The sequence below is a fragment of the Myotis davidii genome, unplaced genomic scaffold (assembly GCF_000327345.1).
Source record: "Myotis davidii unplaced genomic scaffold, ASM32734v1 scaffold214, whole genome shotgun sequence".
Classification (NCBI taxonomy): domain Eukaryota; kingdom Metazoa; phylum Chordata; class Mammalia; order Chiroptera; family Vespertilionidae; genus Myotis; species Myotis davidii.
The window spans coordinates 2065170-2088297 of NW_006285782.1; the positions used below are offsets into that span (position 1 = coordinate 2065170).

Consider the following 23128-nt stretch of genomic DNA (forward strand, 5'->3'; position numbering starts at 1 on the left):
GCTTTTCTCTGGCCTGTTTTCCTCCCATTTAATATCAGTATGTAATGAATAAGAAATCTGTTTCCTTTTTTGGCTGCATAAAATTCTATTGGATGAATATACCATAATTTATTTAATCTATCATTGATGAATAGTTGTTTCCTATCTTTTGCTGTTACAGTGATAACTTGGAACCTGATGTTATCATACATATTTATGCAGGGTATAGCCATAAGTTAACGTCCTAAAACTGTAATTTGCACTAAATATAGGTAAAGTCCCACTTCATTGTTTTGCTTTAGAGGGCTTGTTGGGCAGCTTCACTGATAATGCCACATCTGAGGACATTATAGCAGAATCAGTAAACTGCAAGATTACTTAGAGATACCTTTTTTCAGACAGCGATGACACTGATACTACATGTGATTATAAAATGAGGTGATTCTGCTTCTCTTTGAGAACATGCATCTCTCATACATGGAGATAAGTTTTATCTATCAGTTCATCCTGGTGTGTGATACAGATTAGGATCATATTATGGTTTGGCTTCTCCCTTGCAGTGTGATCATGGGCAAACAGCTTATTTGTCTGAAACTGTTGTATTCTCTGTAAGATCTGGACATAATACCTACCTCATAGGGCTTCCATGAGAAACAATTGCAATAATGTATGTGATGCACAGTGCTTTTCAAATTTGCCCAATAAATAGCAGACCTTAGTCCAAACATACTGCTTTTGCTCAGAATACTTTTGTTTCTTCGCAGTCACTTTTGGAACAAGTTTATGAATCATGCAAAATTTGTCATTATTCTATGGTCACGCTCTTGGTTGTTGATGAAAATCTACAGTATCCACCTTGATCATACCACCTGGCTTCCAAGATTTTATCTTAAATGACTAAATTGTTGGCAGGATGAATTAAAGCCTTAAGAATAAAGGTTTACCATCCCTGAGGGTATTCATAGTGCTACAAGCTTAGGAGTCCCTTATTATCAGTCATGATAGCATTGTTATTTGTGTGTATCTCCGAGAGTGGTTTCTTTGGGGAGGGAGGTCACTTAGATGTTAGGGGAAGGTCTCTCTATACCAGGGATGGCGAACCTATGGCATGCGTGTCAGAGGTGACACATGAACTCATTGTTTTGGTTGATTTTTCTATGTTAAATGGCATTTAAATATATAAAATAAATATCAAAAATCCAAGTCTTTGTTTTACTATGGTTGCAGATATCAAAAAATTTCTATATGTGACACGGCACCAGAGTTAAGTTAGGGTTTTTCAAAATGCTGACACGCCAAGCTCAAAAGGTTCGCCATCACTGCTCTATATTATACCTTGTTACAAAACTCATCTGGAATTAGGGCTAACCCCCTGATGGAATCATTTCTGCTGAGAGCCATCCAGCTGCTGCACAGTGAACACAGGCCAACTTAGCAGGCACTGGTCACATACCCTCTCCTTGTTTTAATTTCTTGCCACAGTGGACCCCAAGGGGCTCAGAGTTCTCAGGCAAGATCATCTTCCCTGAGACATAGGAGTCCAGACCAGCACAGACTTGAGGGTGCATTTGTGGATGGGGTGGCAGTGGTTGTGATCATGGCGCAGGAAGTTACGCTCCCCAGTGGAGGGATGGGAAGAATAGTGCAACACATGCCCTTTTTTCCCTTTAAAAATGTTCAAAAACTTCTGTTGATGTGATTTAAGAAAATTTATTGCCACCCTGGACCATAAAAGGAAGGTTACTCATAATACTACTGAAGGTTACTCACATGTGAAAAATAATACTTCAGGATTGATGTTGGGGACCTAATAAATAGATCGAACTTGAAAAGCTTATCCTTAAACTGTAAACCTCCCAAACAAGCAAAGGGAGAGAAAAACCAAAACCACTTTATTTGAAATCATCAAAAGAGGCTATAGTTTATGTTATTTTATGTATTTTAGTTACTTGATATCTTAATAGACTTTTCTTCTGATTTGGTATTTTATGCAATTAAGCAGTTAGCTGCTTGTGGTTTAAAGAAAGAATTTGGTTTCTTTTTTCTAACTCATTTTTGTGACTATAAAGTGTGGTTTTTCTGGTTGTCTGTGTGTATGGGTTCATAGAGCATATGTACATGCATGATGTTTTCATTTCCACTAAGCAGCTCCATAGACACTGCCAGTGTTTGTTTTTCTGCTGCGGTCTCCCACATTTTAATGCTGTTTCTGTTACTTCTCCCGAAGGAACACTGTATACTGTACTGGAGCAAATGAGGCTTTTCTTAAACTTCCCATCTTGGACTTTGCACATAGCATTTCCATTCCTTACGCAGATGAATGAGTTCTTTTTTCTCTACTAACTATTAGGGACTTGTGGAAAGGAATAGGGCAGTGAAGGGAAAATATTTTGAGACGTTGCCTGGTCTTAATAGGGGAGTTAGTGACATTTAGATGTCCAAATGCTCAGTGTATACCTCTCCTAAATCTGGGTGCAACATATTTAGTCATTATTGAAGACCTCATGGATGACATGTTTTTCAAGGCACATGGAGTCAAAAGAACAAACAGGTTTTGTGGAAAGTGCATTGGGGTGGGGCACTGCCAACCCAAGTCCTGGGCCCGCTTGACTCATTGCCTCTGGTGAGGCCTGAGGAAAGGTGCCGTGTGGGTGTCACTCTGACATGTACAGTGCACAGGATTGGGACAAGAGAGAGGAGCCCTGTAAATAGTGCAGGCACTGTGCTCAGCATTCATTTGGTGAGGGCAGCCCCAGAATGAGCTACCTGTGAACCTGGGTGGTCTTCATCCCTTTTGGGTATCAGTGGTTTGGACATCTTCCTGTACTGGGATTCTAGTGTTTAGATACACTTTTTCAAACATGGGCCCCAAATAGGAAGCCAACTACTTTATCTGGTATGCGGCTGAAGAAACAGGGATCTAGTCTGATATTGGAGGGAAACTAGCTGTTTTTTATTTATCAAATGATGGCACATGAGCCCTGGCTGGGCTGGCTCAGTTGGTTGGTGTGTCGTGCTGTGCACCAAAAGGTGGTGGGTTTGATCCCCATTTAGGGCATGTGCAGGAGGCAACCAATCAATGTTTTCTTTCTCAAATCAATTTTTTTAAAAAGTGGGCACATGAGTGTTTGTGCCATGTAGTTGTAATGTAAAAGATTGTATTCATGGGCGACTTAAAGGAATTTCAAAGGCAACTGTGACTAAACAGATTTGATATGTAATTGACTTGAGAATAAGATGCAACCATACTCAGTGTCTTGTTTCTCGATTTCGCCATGTGTTAAGTAAGCTGGTGGAAGATGATCATTTACAACTTTCCATCGATATATTGTGATAGAAGATAATCAAATTAAATACAATTGCAAGAGACACAAGGCTAAGGAGATCTGTTAGTTAATGTCCAACGTGGAGTGGTTTTAGATGACAAGGAATTGTTAGTCATATTCAACATTTCCTGTCACTGTAATGAGCTATCTTGTTTGGCCTGAACCTCTGGTTTGGGGAGAGAACAGTGCTGTTCTGTAGAATAGTCAGTAGACCAGACTGAAATAAACGCTCTGTCTAAACTGGCTAGTTGAGAGCCTCTGTTCCTTGGAGCATCTGGCAGAAATGCAGTGGAGAGTTTCACAGCTTTTCCCTGTAGGAGTGAGTCAGGTTCTTGAAAAGTTGAACAGTGGTCAGTAAATCTAAGTCAACTTTTCTTTCTCTTTGTAGTTATTTATAATCCCAGAGTCTTCTCGATTATCTGCACCTTTGTCTTACTTTCTCAGTTCTGTAATGGGTCAGCCATTTGATGATACTCCTGACAGTAGGAGTAACACCGACTCTTTGGAACATTTGACACAAAATAACTGTAGAGATGCTGGTATTTTATTTGGGCTCATTAGGTCAGTCACTTTTTTAAGTAGCCAAATAATTTGGCCTAACCTCATTGACAAGGCAGAAGTGGTAATATTCCTGTAAACCTGGTCAATAATATGCGGTGGTCAGAGTGTGACAGTGTTGAATGACACGAAAGCAATTTGACAATTCACAGATACTTGATAAACCAAGGTAGTGCCTTCGTTGATAAATTATTGTTGCGGAAAAATGGCACATGATGATAATAGGAACTTAAAATCAATTAAAACAATAACTGTGGGGGAGCCTTTCCCATAAGATATATTTAGCAAGTAACTGGTGGTGGAAATTAGAAATACATAATGCCAGGAAATGGAGCGTTTGGGAGCTCTATCCAATCAGATAGCAAGGACATCTGTCCTAGAGAAAATGGCTTGGTTTTCAGGAGGAAGAAGGAGGCTTTGATTTCGAAGTGATTTTCTCAAGGGAAACATTTATTAAGCAGTTTCAGTTTTCTAGGTAGTATAAGTAGCTGGGATTTTCAGAGACATAGGATATCACTCCCCTCAAAGGGCTCATCTACTTGTAGAAAGTGACTAATGGGTTTGGGCCTTTCTGGACCTGTCTTCTCAGAAATGAACTAATTACATCCAGAAGAAAGCCAGGCAAATATCATTAATAGTGCTGTAGACGTAATTATAGTTTTGGCCTCCTTAATAAGACAAGGATGAAAATTTTCCTCCTTCCCAATACTTAACCAATACAGTGGTACTGATGGCTCGTGATGAGTGAAGAGAGATGCTAATCACAGTGTGTCTTCTTTCTCTGCTTCCTTTTCCGTTGACAGAGAGAACAGCACCAGCCTTTATGGAAAGGGGAACAGTTACTTTATAGGAGTTTGGTGCCAAAGTAAAGAGAAGCCGTTGAAGAGAGATGCTTAAAATGGAATCAGAGCAGCGATAAGAGTTCTGACTGCCACAAAGAGGGCTTACTAAGAATTGCCTTTTTGTAGAGAACTTAGGACAGAAACTCTTAAGAGAAAGGAGCTGATGTAAGGTCTCAAGTTCTAGGTGAGATTTTCCTACGAAAGAGATGCCGCTGTATTTGCTGTGCACAGGCAGGAGGTTTGGATTTCTCCTTCAACTCCTAAAGGATTAAGAACAACATCAAACTTAGTGAGGCTCGGCAGTGTGGGGCTCAGCCTCTGAGGGGCAGCTGGGGCAGGCTTTCGCCTCTTCCTGTCTTCGGCAGGATCGATTGCAGAGACGAGATACAAACAAGTGAGAAAGGGGTAGGTTTTCTCGGGCTCTGGTTGTGCGAGTCCTGAACCGCACTTGAGGTGGAAGATGGCGGACTCTTCTGGTGGGGGTGCTGTGCTCCTGGCGTTCTGCATGGCCTGTTTGTCGGTCAGATTCTGCCAAGTGCTGGCAGCGCCTCTGGTTGGGCTGTGTGCCACTTGTGTTAGGTCCGATCAGTGATGTTACCGGCCATAGCCCAGGCTGGAAAAGTGTCCAGGTCGAAGAGGCTAATTCCCCATGTGTTGATAGCCACCGTCACTATCACCAGGCCAATGACATTGACCCCCAGGCCAGCTTTCACCTGTAGGACACAAACCAGCACACCCTGGTCACTCTGAGTAGGCAGTGGCACAGAACCCTGAGTACTCCCCATCTGTGCCCCCGCCTGAGCCTTGCCCTGCCACGATCACAGCCCACTCGCTCAACCCTGCTTTGTTCCCGGCTCTGCCTGGGTGCTCTGGTGTTGCCTTGCAAGTGCCTTGTAGGTGGCATGGGACTGTAAAAGGACAGGAAAGCAGAGAGGGCGGGATGGGGGTGGGGATAGGAGTGGGGATCCACTGGGAGAGGCCTGTTAGAATCTGCTCCACTTGTAGCATTCTCACAGTCAAGGAGGAGGCCTGAAAGTGTGTACTCAACACCAGAGATTTGAACATTAGGAGTTATAGTTAAAGGGGTCCTGCTGCCACATGATAGGGAAATGTGTTAAACAAAAGTACCCAGGTCTCTGCAAGGCAGGAACTTCTCAGAGCCTTTCAAGTGCCAACAGGTGTGGGGGACTTGTAGGAGGGACTGTGTTCCATGGAGCCTTTGCCACTGTTCCCCTTTTTTATTTTTCTCAAGTGACTGAAGTTGTATACCTAGGGAATGGGTCAGCTGCCTCTGCTCAGCCCTTCCATGGGAAGGTAACAGACATGCTAGCTTTGCTTCTTTCTTCTGGGGGAATGTCCCCCCAATGCCTCTGACCGCTTCCATTTCTGCCATGGCCTTGACACTCCCAGGTGAGGGGGATGTGAGGCATGATGGATGGCACAGCCAGGGCCAGATGGAAAAGTGTACAGTAAGGCTAGCTGGCACTCTACCAGGGTGTAACCAAGCACACAGGGCGTAGCCACAACAAGCCCACTAGCTGGCGTTGAGTTGGGAAAGTTGCAAGGGAAAAATGAATGCTAGGAAATTGTTCCAAGCAAATGAGTGGATGTGCCCCCTCTCTGCTTTCTGGGGCAAGCCCTGGACGAATTAGTCAGTCTGGTCCCCTAGGCCCTTTGGGGTGGAGAACTGCCCATGCTTCCTAGCAGGTGAGTGGGGGGCGGGTTCTAAAGGAGCTAAATTAAGATCCAGAGCTGAAGGGGGCCACATAGAGCATCTAGTCCGAAACTCCTCATTTAGCAAGTAAGGAAATTGAAGTTTCAAATCAGTGCCCCAGTGGGGAATAGAACCCAAGACTGGCTCACTTCTTATCTTCTGGTATTTTTGAAAAGTACTGCCTCTGATCCTTTGATTCTGGGGTAGCAGGCTGTGGTGAATGGTGAGGGCACACAGCAGACAGTGCAGGGTTACAGAGTTGGGGCAGAGCTCAGGGTGAGAGTGAGGGTTGTGCAGTAGGTGGGGAGAGAGGTGGCCATGGCCTCCCTACCCTGAAGTATCACAGATGACTTAGGTGAGCAGTTTGAGCATATATCTGCCACCAGCTTGAAGCTCACTCTTTCTTTCCTCCATGTGATACTTACAGGGCTGCCGAGAATGAGTTTGAACTCTAGTGAAGAGAATTTTTGAGACCCTCAGCAAGAATCTAAACCAGGGGTCCTCAAACTACGGCCCGCGGGCCACATGCAAATACAAATATTATATTTGTTCCCGTTTTGTTTTTTTACTTCAAAATAAGATATGTGCAGTGTGCATAGGAATTTGTTCATAGTTTTTTTTTAAACTATAGTCCGGCCCTCCAACGGTCTGAGGGACAGTGAACTGGCCCCCTGTTTAAAAAGTTTGAGGACCCCTGGCCTACACAAATCCCATTTCAGTCAGGCCCCAGTCATCTATATTAATCTTTTCCATCCTGCCCCAGCCCCCATCAGCCCTGGATACTGAGCAGCACAGTAGTGAGTCCAGATTGAGGAGTGGAAGGTGGATATGCCCAACACTAAAATCAGCAGCAGGAGGTCCCCTCACAGCTGTCTTTTGTAAGCCCGGCTGAAAACTAAGAAATGAGCTGTGGCTGCTTCATTTGGTGATGTTGCTTCAGGAGTTTCCTGCCTGGGGGAGTGTTCAACAAAAGGAGCCTGTTCTCAAAGTACCTTTTACTGTCAGTTCATACAGTTACCCAGATTTCACTCCTAGGAATAAACCAGCTGTTTGAATGACTGTCCCACTGGTCCAATGAAGAAACTGAAGCAAAGACTGCAAGCTCATGCCTTCTAGAACTGGGACATGTGTCTGGCCCAGCTCTCTGTCCACATCCCCACTTTCTCCCAGATAAGGGTTGGTTAGAGCACTTTAGAGCTCTTCTTGGTGCTTATGGACCAACCCCAAACCTTTTTACCAGCACCATTCTCTCTGTCACACTAGATTAAGTGTTAACAGTCCAAGGACAACTGCTACAAAATAATAAACTTCAGGAGAAGCTGTGGAGCCAGTCATTCCCGTCCTGGCAGCTGGGCCTGGCAGGAAGAGGCACCCGTGACTCACCATGTCTTTGATCTGGCAGTGCCCGTAGCTGAAGACGATGGCATTGGGGGGATTGCCCACAGGCAGCATCACTGCGAAGGAGATGCACATGGTGACGGGGATCAGGGTGTAGAGGGGATTAATGTGCAGCGTTTCAGACTAGAGGGAGAGAGAATTCACAGAAGCATTAGCAGTGACATTTGACTTGCATTTCTGTGCTTTCAATGATGGCTTGGTGCTGGCCAACCTTGGCTGGACACCTTGTACTATGGTTGGTTAAATCACTGCTCTCAATGGTATGCAGGGCTGACCAAGCCAAACCTGCTCATGCTACACACTCACCATGGAAACATGGGCTCTGAATTACTCCTAGGAGGGTGCTGTTCCAAGAAAGTGGTTTTTAAATTTTATTTTTTAGCTGAGAAATTCTTTCTTCAAACACACATCTCATGAATAAGCTGCTTTGATTGAAGTAGAGATTCCTCACCCTTGGGTACAGAATCAGGGGGCCTTTTTTTCTAGTTAAACTTCGTGCTCTATATGGATTTGAACCTATCGGCTAGCCCTCAGTGTTGCCAAGTTTTAACTAAGCATATTTTCATGCTCACACTAATGGGATGCTGGAAGACAGGGGTGAAGGGAGGCATCTGAACAATGAGCAAAGAGTTTGGGGTTAGGAAGAACAGGAGGACATTGTTTTGTTGGGGGCAGGGAGGAGCCTTCATTTCAGATTGTGTCTCCTGCATTACCTTTGGGGTAGCTTAGCCAGGCTAAGACCTGGCAGCTGCTCCCCTCCCTGTTCTATTAATAACCAAGTGTTCTGAGGTCGTGGAATGAGGCTGGCCTTGCTCCCAGTTCTCAGAACCTTCCGGACACTGAAATTGGATGGAGGTGATGGTAGAGCTGTGGTCTTGGTCCTTGCGACTGAGTGTACTTCTGGGAGCATTTTGTCTCCATTTTCTGTAGTTACTCCTCTGCACCTGCAGTTAGGTCTTATCTCAGGAAAGAAAGGTTGATGATGATTGTGGGAAATTGGAATCCTAGGGTTGTAAGGTTCATTTCCATTCAGGGCTGCCCCTAAACAAATCCTAGTCTTTTGGGAAAGGGTTTCTAGAACCTTCGCTGCAGCTTATTAATTTGTCTGTTTACTTAACAGTTGCTATTTGAAACAATTTTTCAAACTGTGCTTTGAACACCAATGATTGAAGGCTGTGAAACGGCCCAGACGCAAGAGGACAGCGTGGAAGCTGCTCCCTGGTCCAGGCCTGCCGCTGCAGACATGTGGGAGCTCTGCTCACTCACCAGGCTGCACAGGATGGGCAGGAAGATGGTGATGGTGGCTGGGTTGCTCACAAACTCTGTGACTATGGACACCAGGATGCAGGCCAGCAGGGTGATGGCCCACGGTGGGAGGCTGCTCAGGGACAACATCTGGTGCCCAATCCATGTGGAGAGGCCAGAGCTCTGCAGGCCAAGAGATGCAGTTAGAAGGAGGAAGAATACATTCCCAGTGGAACTCCTGGACTCCAGAAGGTCAGGGGGTCAGGGATGGTGGGGCTGGAGGGACCACAGGAGACACCTAACTTCCTATTTTCAGGCAGACTGTATCAAAAAAAATTACGATTAGAACATTTTTGTAGCTCAGAAAATCCTTTTTTTATGATTGTACAACATTTAGTCTTACGGTTTCCTGGTAGTTGCTGTCACAGGAATGGAGAGCCACCCACCCTAATTGCCATAATCCTTAGGACTTTGCCAGATGACTTGGCAGGGGTTGAAGATCTTTGGGGCAATTGGCTCCTCAACTTCAATCTCATTTCTCTTTCTCCCGCCTCTGACACTCTCACTCAAGTCCTTCTACTTTTGAAAGATTTCTCTTATCACCTGAGCAAGGGAAAAAATTAGGCATCTTTAGATAGTAACCTTCCCTGTGTTTTGAGGGTGACTGAGTGGGCAGAGCTCAGCATTAGATGTTTTACATGAGTGATGAAGAAGAGGGGATTACAAGTCCGTCTCCATTTAGTGGGGAAGGCGCCGCCTCACTGGCCCGAAAGCACAGGCATTCAGCACAACCTGTTGTGGGTTCAAATCCCGTCAAGGCTGACATCAGGATCTACCATCTGCCAGTGCTTTTTGATGACAGACATGAAAGCATATTGCCACTCTTGAACCTTTTCCCTTAGCAACATTTATACATACCCACTCCAGGAAATGCATTTTCCCATTTGGAATTCTTTGGGATGGAAGCTGTTCGTTTGGCCATGGTGAGGCCTCTCCCCCTTCTCTCCCAAAATGAAGAGCACTATCTAGTTTTTGTACTAATAACCGCAGGTTGCCATGTGCAATCTCCCGCTCTCCCTCCCTCTTCTCCCTTCTGTGGTTGCTGTGCTCTGATTTTTCCTGTTTACCCTGGAGACTGCAAATGCAATAAAGCAATGAGGAGTAGGGCAGAAAGCAACGTGAGACGTTCTGTGATTCCCCGAGCTGTGGGCCTATTCGCATTTTACAGTTAAAGACAGCCTCTCTTTGTTGTCAGCAGGCTACTTTGCCTCCTCTTCTCCAAGTTCAACGAAAGCTCATTTGATCTCCACAGCACTCTGGCCGCCTCATGGCAAGCTCATAGACACCTGATGACTAGAGCCTTCAGAATTCTCTCTGTTGTAGCCATTTTTTACCTTGGAGCACTTTCCTTTATTTTTTCCCTCAACCGAGTATTGCAAATCCAACATGTGGGGACTAATCATTTCATGTTGATACAGAGCCTTGAGGCTCACAGGAGCTCTGTAATTGTTATCTCTTATAACACATTTAGCCCTGATCGCTGGGCAAAGATAGGAGGGAGAGCAGTTAGCTAGGTGGAAATCATACATTTTTGTAAAGAAATAGTTTTACTTTTCACGTTATCCAAATAACACTTGTAAGTACAGGGAAATAATTTAATGACAGTTATTTTTCCCCAGAACTTTACACTATAATTTGAGATAAATTAGACTGCAAAGTTAGAAAAAAACACAACAAAGGAAGTCTTGTTTAAATCCTCGGTATAAAAATATTTTACACTGTATTTTCCTCACTAATGTCAAGACTGAAATTATTTCATACTTGCTAGGAATCACATATATTATGTCTGAATGATATTATTAAACTATTAGAGTCAGGGTTTACAGAAATATCTACTCTCTGTTATACACACATAATTTTGGTTAAAAAGAAAAAGAGCTGGCCAGGCGGGGCTCAGAGGCCAAAACTAACAACTGAAATTCTTTAAAGGTAAGTATGACATCTGAACTTGGAATTAGAAATATCAACAGCATATATGCAGCATTGGTTGGAGGACTTAAGGCTTAATAGGGGCTAATAATTAAAAGAATGGAGAGTTTTAGTTTACTGCAATTCCAATATACATGTTGACATGAGAGCCAGTGAAACCTTGTAAAAGCTTCCATACAAATACAGGATGGTGCTTGGATCAGCCCTGAGAGATGGGGCTTGGGTAATATAACTGAGTTATTCTCACCACCTCTGGAGCATGTTTGAATAAGGCCAAGTGCAAACTAATGAGTCCCAAGATGAGAACCAGCATGGTAAGGGGTCCGTACTTCTGTGGGAATAGTGAAAGGGACTAAGGAGTTTTAGTTGGGGAAAAAAAATCTAGGGGGATTAGTAGCTGATATTAATTTAATAATTATCACCCAGGAGAGGTTTTCAGAGAGCAGAGGCAGAACCGTCAACGGAAGGCATACAGAAAACCTGAGCTGAAAGTAGAGAATAACTATTCTTTGTTCCCTACTCAAGGACTTGCCCTGTCACCGGAGATGTTCAAGCCAGGGGTGTCATGGAAGGAAACCTCACCCTGGGTGGGAGATGGGGCTCATTGTCCTCCAAGGTTCCTTCCGATTGTAGGACTGTGACATATTGACGATGCAGAGAGCAGTGGCCCACAGTGAATGGGCCTTGATAAGTGAGCCAAGTTTAGGATGGGTTAGAGGCTGGAGGGAGAAAAGGTGTGACCCTTAGCCTGATTCATTCTTAGGGTTGTTTTCTATTTTAGGAAGGGCCAACACTTTAGGAAATTCATTTCTTTCTCACCAGCCCCCTTTAAAAGATCTCATCCCAAGTCCTCTTGATGAGGAAGTTGGGGCATTTACATCAGCTTTAGCATCAATTCTCCAAAGGGGCTCAGTACATGCATATGGACTGACTGAGGGACAATCTGAGGGGTGTCACTGGGGGCATCTCTGGGCCCTTACAGACATCTCCTGTCACCTCTGTCAAATCCGCAGAAGGTGATGGCTGCAGAATCCAGTACACCTTTTTGCTTGTGACAGTGCGGGCCCATCAATGAGGTGTGAATGCCGCGTGCCATGACTCCCTGGCCCAGTTGATCTGTATTGTAACACTGGTCCCAGGAGCGCTAGCTTAGAAGCTCAGCGAGGACGGTATATCAGTTCCTGGCTGTACTGCGTCCCTTCCCAGTAACTTGGGTGGACATTCACCTCTCCCTCAGCTCCTTTGACTCTTCCCGCCCAGAACCGTATTGATTCGGTTGGTAAAGTAGCTGGAAAAAAATCTGGCCCAAGAAGAACAGAACTGAAGAGCTACCTTGCTGCCAGAAGCGAGAGCATAGCCTCCTCCCACCAGGATGACAATCTCCCAGGGCATGGTCTTCTGGAAGTCCTTCCACGTGATGATGGGCTCCATCCTCAGCGAGGGCTCCCGGTCCTCCCCTGGATCACAGGGAGACAGGGAGGTAGAGCCCGATGAACCGTGATGGGTGTGATTTGTGGAGAAAGGGGCTGAACGGAGGAATCGGATGGTTTGGGAGGCTGCTCTGCTATATTTGGGCAGAATCGGAGGGCTTGGGTCAGGCTCCTTCAGAAAATTCTGACGGGTATTATTTGACTAGAGCCAGCCCCAACGTCTTCCCTGGGACTCTCACCGTCCTTCTTTTTCCCAAAGCAAGGCTTCTTCGCTGGAATCAGGAAGAGGAGGAAGCCGAGGAAGATGGAGACAGTGGCATCAGTGCGGTAGCCTTTCCTGCAAAGAGACAAGCAAGCTGGAGGGGAGGCTCATGAGCCCCCGGGGCAGCACCAGGTCTCAGGACAGCCTCTCTGAACCCAAAGCCTCTTTGAAGGAAAGTCTACAGGGACAGTACCCTTCCTTCTTGCCAGGGTGCTGACTGTGCAGCAGTGTGTTTAATGGCAATGGGTAGTGTCTGGAGGCGCAGGGCCTGGCGAGGGTAGATGACTTAGTGAGAATTTATGGGCCCGCTGTTGGGGCGAGTCCCAAGAGTGATAAGGAGTTGCTTGGATGAAGGAGAATAGATGAGAATGGGTCCTCTTTCCTGCAAGGCTCACCTTTCCTTGTGTGTCTTTTCTCAGGTAAGATCCTGCGTTGGGGGGGGTTTGAGGCCTGTGGCCCTGGCCCTCAGGGGAAGACGCAGGGCTGCGACAGGAGCCTCTGTCTGCCTTTCCCCCCACAGGCCTCAGCCACTCCCTGGCCATTGTCTTGAAAGTATTTTACTGTATGGACATTTTCCCCTTTAACTCAGAAAAACCTATGAGACAGCTGAGGTCCTAAGAGCTTGCGTAACAAGGCCAAGTTCACACAGCTGGATACGTGACTCAGATCACATCCCTCCTTCCTCCTCACTGCTCGCTGCAGCTGCCCTGCAAGGGACTTTCACTGGGACAAAGCGCCTTCCTGGCTCCATGGCTGTGTCTGTCCCTGAGAGTCAGGGCAGAGGGGGCAGAGGAAACTGCCTGAAGAGTTACGTGAGCGTCATTCTTATGGAGGGGACTGTTTCACTTACTTTTCAAAGAAAGAATCCCAGCCAGGAACGAAGCCGGGCTCCCGGGTGAACCACAGCACGGTCATCAGGATGAAGAAGAATCCAGTCACCATTTCAGGGTAGCTGTGAAATGCAACCGTGACTGGAGTTCCTGTGAGCCCTGCCACTTGCTTTGCGATGTTCCTGTGTTCAGGGCTCCACACAGGAAGCACGAAGCACGGTTACTGCTCAGCCACTCTGCACACTGGGGTGATGAGCCCAGGAAATGCTAACCGAGTTTACCAGCGATATTTAGGTGGGGAGACAAAGATAACACATCACACATTTCTAAGGTAACTAAGCCTGCAGACTCTGTTGGTCAGAGCAGGAATTGCCACAACTTTTTTGAGCCAAAATATCTCAGAAGCTTTAAATTCGGTCATTCCTTTTAGCTAAGAAAATAACCAGAAATGCACATCAAAGCATTACCTATTTAAAAACATTAAAAAAAGGAAACACTCAGTGATATTCCACGACCTTGAATACATTTCAACATAACTGTTAAAGTGAGATGCATCTAATAAAGAAGTTTCCACAGCAGAATGAATGACTGGGTGATATAATGACCATCTAATGCTCAATATAAAACTTCAGTATGGAATGAATTTTACCATAAATACATAGAATTTTGCACAAAAAAAGCAAGGAAGTAACAGTCTATCACGTTAACAGTTGTTAAAAGTTAACATTGGGATACTGGGAATACAAGTCATTGTTAACTTTTTCATTACATTTCCCTGTATTTTCTAAGTGTTCTACAATGAACATGTATTCCTTTAATTTTTTAATGAAATATTTTTTAAAACTATTTTTTTATCATTGATTTTTTAGAGAGAGGAAAGGAGAGGGAGAGAAGATAGAAACATCGAGGATAGAGAAACACTGATCAGCTGCCTCCTACATGTCCCCTACTGGGGATTGGGTCCGCAACTCAGGCATACGCCCTAACCAGGAATTGAACCAACAACTCTTGGTGCACGAGATGACGCTCAGTCCATTGAGCCACACCGGCCAGGGGACATGTATTCCTTTTAGAAATAAAGTTTTTAAAAATAAAGCTTTGCCCTGGCTGGTTGCTCAGTAGTTAGAGTGTTGGCCCACAGACCAAAGGGTCACGGGTTCGATTTCCAGTCAAGGGCGCATACCTGGGTTCCAGGTTTGATCCCGGCCCCGGGGTGAGGATTAACAACAACAACAAAATACAGTTTAAACCTGAGTCCTTTTACCCAAAGTTATAAATGCCAAGTGCCATAAAAGGTCACTGTAGGGAAGGTGGTAGAAATGGCTCTAAAACAGCTGAAGTGTAAAATAAAAGAAATGGCCAAGGGTTGGTGAGTGAATTCTCAGACTCTGTCTTGGAGTCTGTTTGATGCTGCCCGGCGCTCTGTAAATACAGGACAGAGTCCCAGCTCCCCAGGAGTCCCGCTGAACCTGTGGTCTGGGCAACGCAGGGAGTCCTTCCTGACCTTAGAGAACTCAGCCAAGGGGCGGCTGTCCTTGGCCTTGTGCTTTGTCCTCCGGGTGCCCCACCTATGACACTCCACCCCTCACCATGGCCATACGTCAGACTTGGGATACAGTGAAGGGGAAGGGTGGCCACCTGGAATCTGAGCCAGCGAGACTCTGGCAGCAAGTAGCATCTCTAAATGCCTGGATTTATGTTGAGGGGGCCTCCCCCAGTTCAAAGGAGTGTCAGAAGCAAGGCTGCTTCTGTGCTGGCCTCCCCAGCCATGCTTTCTCTCCCGGAAGAGAGAAGGTGAATGGCCGATTCTTACCTAATGGCTCCCAGCTTTTCATATTCCTCTCGGATCCTCTTCTCTGACAGCTCTTCCCTTTTGGTCTTACTCTTCTTGCTCAGAGAGCAGGTCTCTTTAAAACTGAGAAGGGAGAATGAGCAAAAGAATAAAGGAAACACTTCTGCCCACAGGAGATCAAGTATTCAGCAAATACTAAACGACTAGCTTGCTCTGATCACCCTTCTCTCCACTCACACGCTCTGCCCCTCCAACCCACCTGTCATCACTTTCATTTACACAGCCTCTCCCTGGCCTTCGTCCCTAGCCTTTAGGTCATGCATCGAGTATTTAATCAATGTGAAGTTCCGTCTTCCGGACTCATGCAGTGTGCTTCTACATACTTGTCTTCTGCGTAATTAAGAATGTGATGGGGCATCTGTGTGTAGGTGTTTATAGACTGGTGTCACACACAGATGTGTGTGTGTTTATCTGTCTAGAGACAAGACTTGTCTGGGGTGAAAGTGAGTGTTGGTTTTCTATTTGCAATGCTGGAGGTATAGAATTATACAGTTATCATTGATTTGACAGCAGTCTCTGAGTAAGAAAATAAATAAGCCAGCTCAGAGAACATTCCCTGACCAATGGGAGCATTGGATCCCATGGGCTAATAGCAAAACTCCATATATCTTCCCTTTATGTGCGTGAAGCGGGTCACCTTTGGAGCAGACCACTGGTTGTGAAGAAAAGGCTTGCTGAGCAGGTTAATGTTAGCAATAACATTGCAAGAGGAATGCCCCACTTGTTATTTTGAGGGAAACGAGCATATTCCATAAGTATAAATCACTTGTGTCTACAAAATTAAGACTAAGGCAACTTCTACTTGTTATCCTATTTCTTTAGAAGTTAGTTGAAATTACTCTATATGCTTTGAGAGCAAAGAAATGACATGAAACACTCTTCAATGACATTTCCCCTAACCAGTTAGTTGTAATTAAGAACACGTTGTTGTAGAGCTCATAGTGAAGTGCAGGGCTCATGTATGGTGGAGCATCTAGGACAGACAATGCCCGACTTGCTGTCTGGTCCACTGTGTTCTCCTAGGGGCATCCTCTGTGGTTCCTCAGCAGCTCCCTCTTGATCGCCCTCCAGGGCTGTGCTGTGACCTTGGGTGAACAGGAGGGCCTCTGCCTCGCTGGCAGGGCCCTGGGACTCACTTGCAGCCCAGGAAGAGCCAGTGCATCCAGAACCAGCTGACCACCAGCATGATGAGGGAGATGGGGAAGCTGAAGAGGAACCAGGTGCCAAAGTTGACCACCTCTGCGGCTGGATACTGGCTGGAGGGGAAAGAACCAGGTCAGCGATTAGAAACCGTGGGTTTGCTTGTGGCATTTTGGGGGGTAATAAGCTAAGTGCTCCTTAAGAAGACAGACAGCAGAGATGATAACAACATGGTAAAACATGACCTCACGTATTGGGCACTTGCAAATGTTTAGAGCCCAGCCAGAATTATGAAGCAAGCAGCTAAAATGATATCACTGGAGGGTATATACTTTGCACTCAGGAGTTGTTTGCTCTTAATTTACATAAAGATTCCGATAAATTTCCTCATCTGGTTTTCAAGACAGAGAATGGAGAGGGCAGTCTGGTATACTTTTGGAGTTTTGATTGGGGGATACAGAGCATCAATCCTGGAGAACTTTGGACTCCGGAACCTCATGGAGGTTCCAGGTGTTAACTGTGCGAAATGGAGAACCAAGACTTAGAATCTCCAAATCCTTCATCAATCCGTTATCTGCTGCTGTCTTAGGATGCTAAGGAGGTGGCTCAGGGCTCCTCGTTCATCCTGGGGCAGAGCTGAGGCCCCCAGCCCAGATGGTGTTTCCTGGGAAACCAGTATGGACCACATGTGAGCCATGACTTTAGCCTAGCAATGCCTGTGTTTCTGTACCCTTGGGCCTTCTTGCTAGGGCTGGGCATAGAGCTCCTCTAAGGAGGGAGCAGACTGTGCCCGTTTTCATGCTGGGCCCTGCATGGAAAAGAGAAGGTCCAAGAGCAGGGTCCCCACAGAGAGTGCAATAGAAGCACAGGATGTAAGCGTGTTTAAGCTCCTCTGTCACCACAGGGACATCTACTCTTTTGCACTGTGGCCTGGTCATGGACCTACCTTTACTAATATCTGTGTGACTCTTGATGAAGTTATAACAGCTTGTGCCCTCCCTAAAGGCCAGAGTAGGTCACTGATAGTGGGCTTTGGGAAGAAGGCTTTTGGATCTAGAAGGATACCCGAGGACATAAATCATTCAGTGACTCACTGCCCTGGGCTAATGGCACAAGTCTGTTGCATCATCTCTCCTCTCTATACAGAAGCTGAGGCCCTGCCTCTGTGCCCAGAAAAAGGAATGGACTTCTTTTTTTTTTTTTTAAATTCTCACCAAGGATATGTTTGATTTTAGAGAGAGAGGAAGAGAGAGAGAAACATAGATTGGTTGCCTCACATATACGCCCTGGCTGGGGATTGAACGTGCATCCTAGGCATGTTCCCTGACCAGGAATCGAACCCTCAACCTTTTTGGTCTACAGAACAACACTCCAACTAACAGAACCACCCAGATAGGGCAGGAAAGGACTTTTACAGTATTTTAAGTAGACTTTCATGGATAATAAAAGAGCCTATACTATGTATAGCATTTTAAAAGTTAGAATACATATACTGAGTGTAACAACTAATTCGTAGGTTTTTGAAACAGCCAAAATGAACTCTGGTGGTGGTCTGTTCACCAATGCAAAGAGAACGCAGTGGCATTTTCAGACCAGTGGGACCCAGGGAATCCACCTTCCTTTCACAGAATCCCTATTGTCCAGGTAAGCCACAGTTATGACGAAATGTACCACTTGCCACTCAAGAAGTAGACTAAGGGAATATTAATTGCCCCAACCACAAAGCGAACCAGAAATTAAAGAGCAAAAACTCAGAGCCTGGACAGAGTAATATGGTATGAAGGGTTCATGAAGCTCAGATCCGGGGGATTAGGTCTTCAACTTTCATTGGTCCTTTCTCCTCCCTACTCCCTCCATCTCTCCCCTTTTCCTTCCTCATTTTCTTCCTGTTTCTGCTAAAATGAAAGATGTGTTTCACCCTAGCTCATTTGGCTCAGTGGATAGAGCGTCGGCCTGCGGACCCAAGGGTCCCAGGTTCAATTACGGGTCAAGGGCACATGCCTGGGTTGTGGGCTCGGTCCAACATGCAGGAGGCAGCCAATCAATGATTCCCTCTCATCATTGATGTTTCTATCTCTCTCTTCCTCTCCCTTCCTCTCTGAATCAATAAAAATATATACATATATATTTTTAAAAAGATGTGTTTCTCCTCTTGTCTGCTCTGGATCCCATCCCTTCTTGTTTTGCTAGTGACATCACTCTGTTTACCCCGTCTGTCCCAACCCTTTAGTTTTCCTCTCATCTGGCTCTTCCTGTCACCACTTAAAAGTCTCCCATCTTAACAACCCCTTCCTGGCCCTACTTCACTCTTTATTATGCCATTGCTCTCCTCTCTTCACAGCTGACGCCCATCTTCTCACCTCCCCTTACTCTTCACCTCACTGAAACTGGGCTGCTTTTCCAATCTCTTGACCAAATTGCTCCTGCCTCGGTCGCCAGTAGCCTCCATACCCCCAAATCAGATGGGTACAGTTCTGTCCTTACTTTGTTTGATCATTCCTTCCTCCTTGAAACATCTTCCTTCGGGTAGAATGACACCAGATTTTCCTCTTTCCTGTGTGATACTGCTTTGTTCTCCCTTTCGTAGTCTCCTTTGAACGCTTGAGCTTAATATTTATGCCCCCGCTCTACTTACTCTATGTGTTCTTCCTGAGAAATCCCCTTCACGCTTATGGCTTCAGTTTCCACATGCGCACCACCAGGACAGATTGCTATCTAATTTGTGGGGCTCAGTACAAGAGGCAAATATGGGGCCCCTCATTCAATTACTATTAAGGATTTTCGGATGGTGACAACAGAGCATGAAGCCCAGCGTGGGGCCCTTGTGAGAATGGTGGCCCCGGGACTGCACAGGTTGCACACCATGGAGACAGTTGTGCAGGCCACAGCAAGTCTGTGCCAAAATCGAACCAAATCTATCCGCGAGCCTCAAAATTTCTCCCGAGATTCAGAGCTGTGCCTCCTAACTGGACATCTCCATTTCTATATCAACATTTCCCCCTCTCTCCCCTCATTTAGGTCGAGGGCGACGCTGTTCCCCCAGCTGCTGAGGCCACGAACCTGACAATCAGACCTGGCCTTTCTCTCTCAGGCTCTTTCTAATCCTACCAAGGCCTGTCAGGCCTACCTCTGAATACCTCCCACACCTGTCCTCCCCGCTGCACTGCCAACCAGGCCACCATCAGCTCTCCTGGGCATCTGCAGCCGCGTTCCGAATGGTCTTCCTGCTGCCTTTCTCATTTCCAATCCACTCTTCTTTTTAAAACAAAAAATCCAAAATGAGCTTTTAAACTATAAACCCCATCACCTCACTCCAAGCCTAAAATTCTTCAAGGTTCTCACGGCCTTTCGAATGGAGTCCAAGCTCCTTAGAGGGCCTGGCGAGGTCCTCTGTGGTCCGCCTGCCCACCTGCCTGGCCTCCTTTGCCCGCTTTCATTTTCTTTTATGTGCTCTGCTCTCTCGCTCTGAGCCCTCCTACACACTGTTTGCTTTGGCTGGAAAATCTCCCTTCATCTACTTCACTCCAACTCATGCTTCAGGTCTCTGCTTTTTGTCGTCGCCTCTTCAGGGAGGCACTGGGACTGGGTGACCTCCCCCAGTGGGGCTCAACCCTGCCCTTCTCCAGTCACATTCAGCTGTAATGACTTGGTCATCTCTTTCTCTCTTGCTACAGAAACTGTTCTAGTCCCATTTTCTGCTGTATCCTTAGCACCTCGTCACATTCCTGACACATGGGTGGTTAGTAGATATTCGTTGACTAAGTGAAGTGCTTACTTGTTGAAGTGTTCCAAGAAAATAAGGCTGGTGGAGGTGCCAATGATGGTGGTCAGGCCCCCGATGGTAGCGGCGTAAGATATGCTCAGAGACAGGCACTTGCAGATCATTTGGTCGTGGTGGGACTTGTACTTTCTGTTCAGTTCCTTGTTTCTGGGGCCGGACGCCGGGACTAGTGGCTTTTCCTACCAAAGGAAAATCAGTGAATCTCCAACCCAGCTCAGCTGTCTGGCACATAAAGCATGAAAAACAGGGCACCATGGTGCAGTGGATAGGGTTCGAACTTGGGAGTCAGAGCGACAAATCCCAATGTCAGTTCTACCATTTTCCATCTCAGCGGCCCCTCTGAATTGCATTTTCTTCTAAAAAATGGGAAAAATCCTATTTTCTCTGCTAGATCGTTGGGAGGAATAGATGAAGTAGTATATACAAAGCACTTAGAACACTCCCTGGCACTTAATGGATGATAAGCTATTATTATTTTTGTTGTTGTTAATGTTATTATTAATACGTCCTATATGTTACTTGAACTCCAATAAAACTGGTTGCTCTCCACTTAGTGTCTGAATAGCAAATGGAAGAAGGTTGATCTGTGAGGAGTTAGAATGACATCCCTGATTGGGAGACGACTAAAAAATAAGCCTTGGATTACAGAAGGAATCCAGCTCTCATTGGGCAGAGGGTCAAAGTGTGTGACTCTCCTCCTTTCCTTCCTTACTCATTTCTCCTTTGTGCCTACTGGTTTTTACTCCACACTTTCCCCCTCCTCCTTGCATATAAGCCTCAGTCTTGCCATGGTCCTCTCAGGCCCTGCTGGTCCAGATGATGGCTGTTCAGGGTCACAGGTCGCTGACCTCTGGTCTTAAGTGTGAACTATAGAAGCAAGTGCCGCCATCCCCCTCCAGGCCTGGCCATCCCTCGTGAGTCTTCCTGAGATTAGGAACAGCCTGGTGCAAATGTCAGGCCAGCTCATAGGTCAATCATGAGGAAGAGGCCACGCTGCCACATTTCTCAAAGCTCTTAACTACTTCCCTATCTTCCTAAGGGGGCCCAGATACTTCTGAATTTTCCAAACCTTCCTGAAAGATTCACTGATTGTCAGAGGTGGAAGAGACCTCAGAGATTCTCCAGTCCAGTGGTTTGTCATGATCCTTTCTTCTAATGAAATTTTAGATGGACCTCCAATATATAAAATGTAAATGTGGCATTTAATTGGCATACATCTATTTTATAACCGAGTGCATACACATGTGGTCAGGGAGACTTGGACTTGGGTACATGATTTCATCTCTCTGCTTCATTTGAAACAGGGAGGTGGGGTATTCCAAATTCCTATTTCATTGAGCCAAGACAACAGAGAAAATGCTTAGCATAAGAAGTGTTTAATAAATGGTGGCAGTTATTTATGATGATAGACGGTGGATGATCATTGTGATCATGTTGATAAACACACACATTTGAATTAAAGATTAGAAGTGGCAGTTGTGATTTTATACAGCTTCAACATCTATTTTACTTCTGTATTTAGTTTAGTGGTATAGTATCCGAAAAATCCCATTCTCACAGAAAAACGGTTACCTTAAAATCTCCAGATGGTCAGATATTTGCAGTGTCCCCGAAGCACAGTGGAGGAATAGTTTGGACACCTTCTGATCCGGATCAGGCCTCAGCTTTTATAGTTAAAGAAGCTGGGGCTCAGACAGTACAGTGACCTGCCCAGTCAGCAGTGAGTTAGATGTTTTATCTCCATGGCACACGCAGGCCAGACAGGGATGTGGAGGAAGATGGTCTGGGGACAGCTCACTAGCTTGACGCCCTCACAACTTCAAGACCAGTACCCCCTGGGGAGCTCAAGGCATTTCATAAGGCAGGCAGGGCCAGGAGGTGCAGTTTAATTACCTGGGAAGGGTGCTGCTTGTCTTGGTGGTTTGCTGTTTTCATGGGGTTGGTGATCGTGGGCGCACCGTTCAGGTTCTGTTGGGACAGAGACCATGACACTGTCAGGAGGGGGATGTGGTGGGCCTTGAGCAGTACCATTTAGCATCCCAGGGCCCCCCCCGCTTCGGTACTATGGAGACCGGAGACCAGCGTCCAGGGAGAGCACGCAGTGAAAGCCACCCAACTGTGCCTGCCTCCCTCCCAGGTTCTGTCCAGCCTGGTGTCAAGCCCCATTTGAAGAGGCTTTTGAAATTTGGTAGAATATGGCTCTGTCCTTATAGGAGGGCTTGGCTTTCTGGAACTTTATAAGCTAATGAAGAATCCTTCATGTTTCTTTAACACAAAATGAAAAACATTGTACCACAACAGAGCCCACAGTTTGCATGGATCAAGGTCCCTCGGTTGGAACTGATGTGAGAAGAGATGTAAAACCAGCTTTGGGGGAGGGGAGGAGGCCATTTTGTAATAAGATTTTTGTAAATGGAACCCCCCCCTGAAAGGAATCCGAAAGATGAATCGTTGGCTCTTGAAAACCTGGGTGGCTGACTGTTGGGTTTCCATGAAACAAGGCTAACTGTGCTGTATGTGGCCACGCCCAGCACTCAGGGCTGGGGCTCGGAGCAGGCTTGGGGAGCACCCCTCTGTTCTCACATTCTGGGAGACTGTGGGGCTCCAGGACAAGCTGTAAGGCATCTCTGACCCTGAGTTTTCTCGAGGGACTTTCAAGTATCGCAAAGCACAGAAAAACCCAAGGTCGTACCTTGTTCTGCATCAGAGAAGTGAAGTCTGTAGTCGAGGTGCTGGAACAAAGTGAAGGCAGAGGGGAGATCAGCATGGACCAGCCTTCCTG

General features: G+C 46.0%; 1 protein-coding gene across 2 annotated transcripts in view; it reads right to left on the reverse strand.

The window, feature by feature from the left end:
• Positions 1-4292: 4292 nt before the first annotated feature.
• SLC13A4 (solute carrier family 13 (sodium/sulfate symporter), member 4) overlaps positions 4293-23128 on the reverse strand; it is a 44736-nt gene continuing 25900 nt past the window's right edge. For both annotated transcript variants that reach the window (XM_015559424.1, XM_006756703.2), the window contains 11 exons: positions 23039-23078; positions 22240-22314; positions 20341-20525; positions 16562-16681; positions 15387-15488; positions 13594-13695; positions 12721-12818; positions 12384-12508; positions 9084-9245; positions 7803-7940; positions 4293-5418 (listed from right to left, as the gene is read on the reverse strand). In XM_015559424.1, the coding sequence (XP_015414910.1) occupies positions 5281-5418; positions 7803-7940; positions 9084-9245; positions 12384-12508; positions 12721-12818; positions 13594-13695; positions 15387-15488; positions 16562-16681; positions 20341-20525; positions 22240-22314; positions 23039-23078 (1285 nt within the window). In that variant the 3' untranslated portion in view covers positions 4293-5280. The remainder of the gene's footprint in view (positions 5419-7802; positions 7941-9083; positions 9246-12383; positions 12509-12720; positions 12819-13593; positions 13696-15386; positions 15489-16561; positions 16682-20340; positions 20526-22239; positions 22315-23038; positions 23079-23128) is intronic.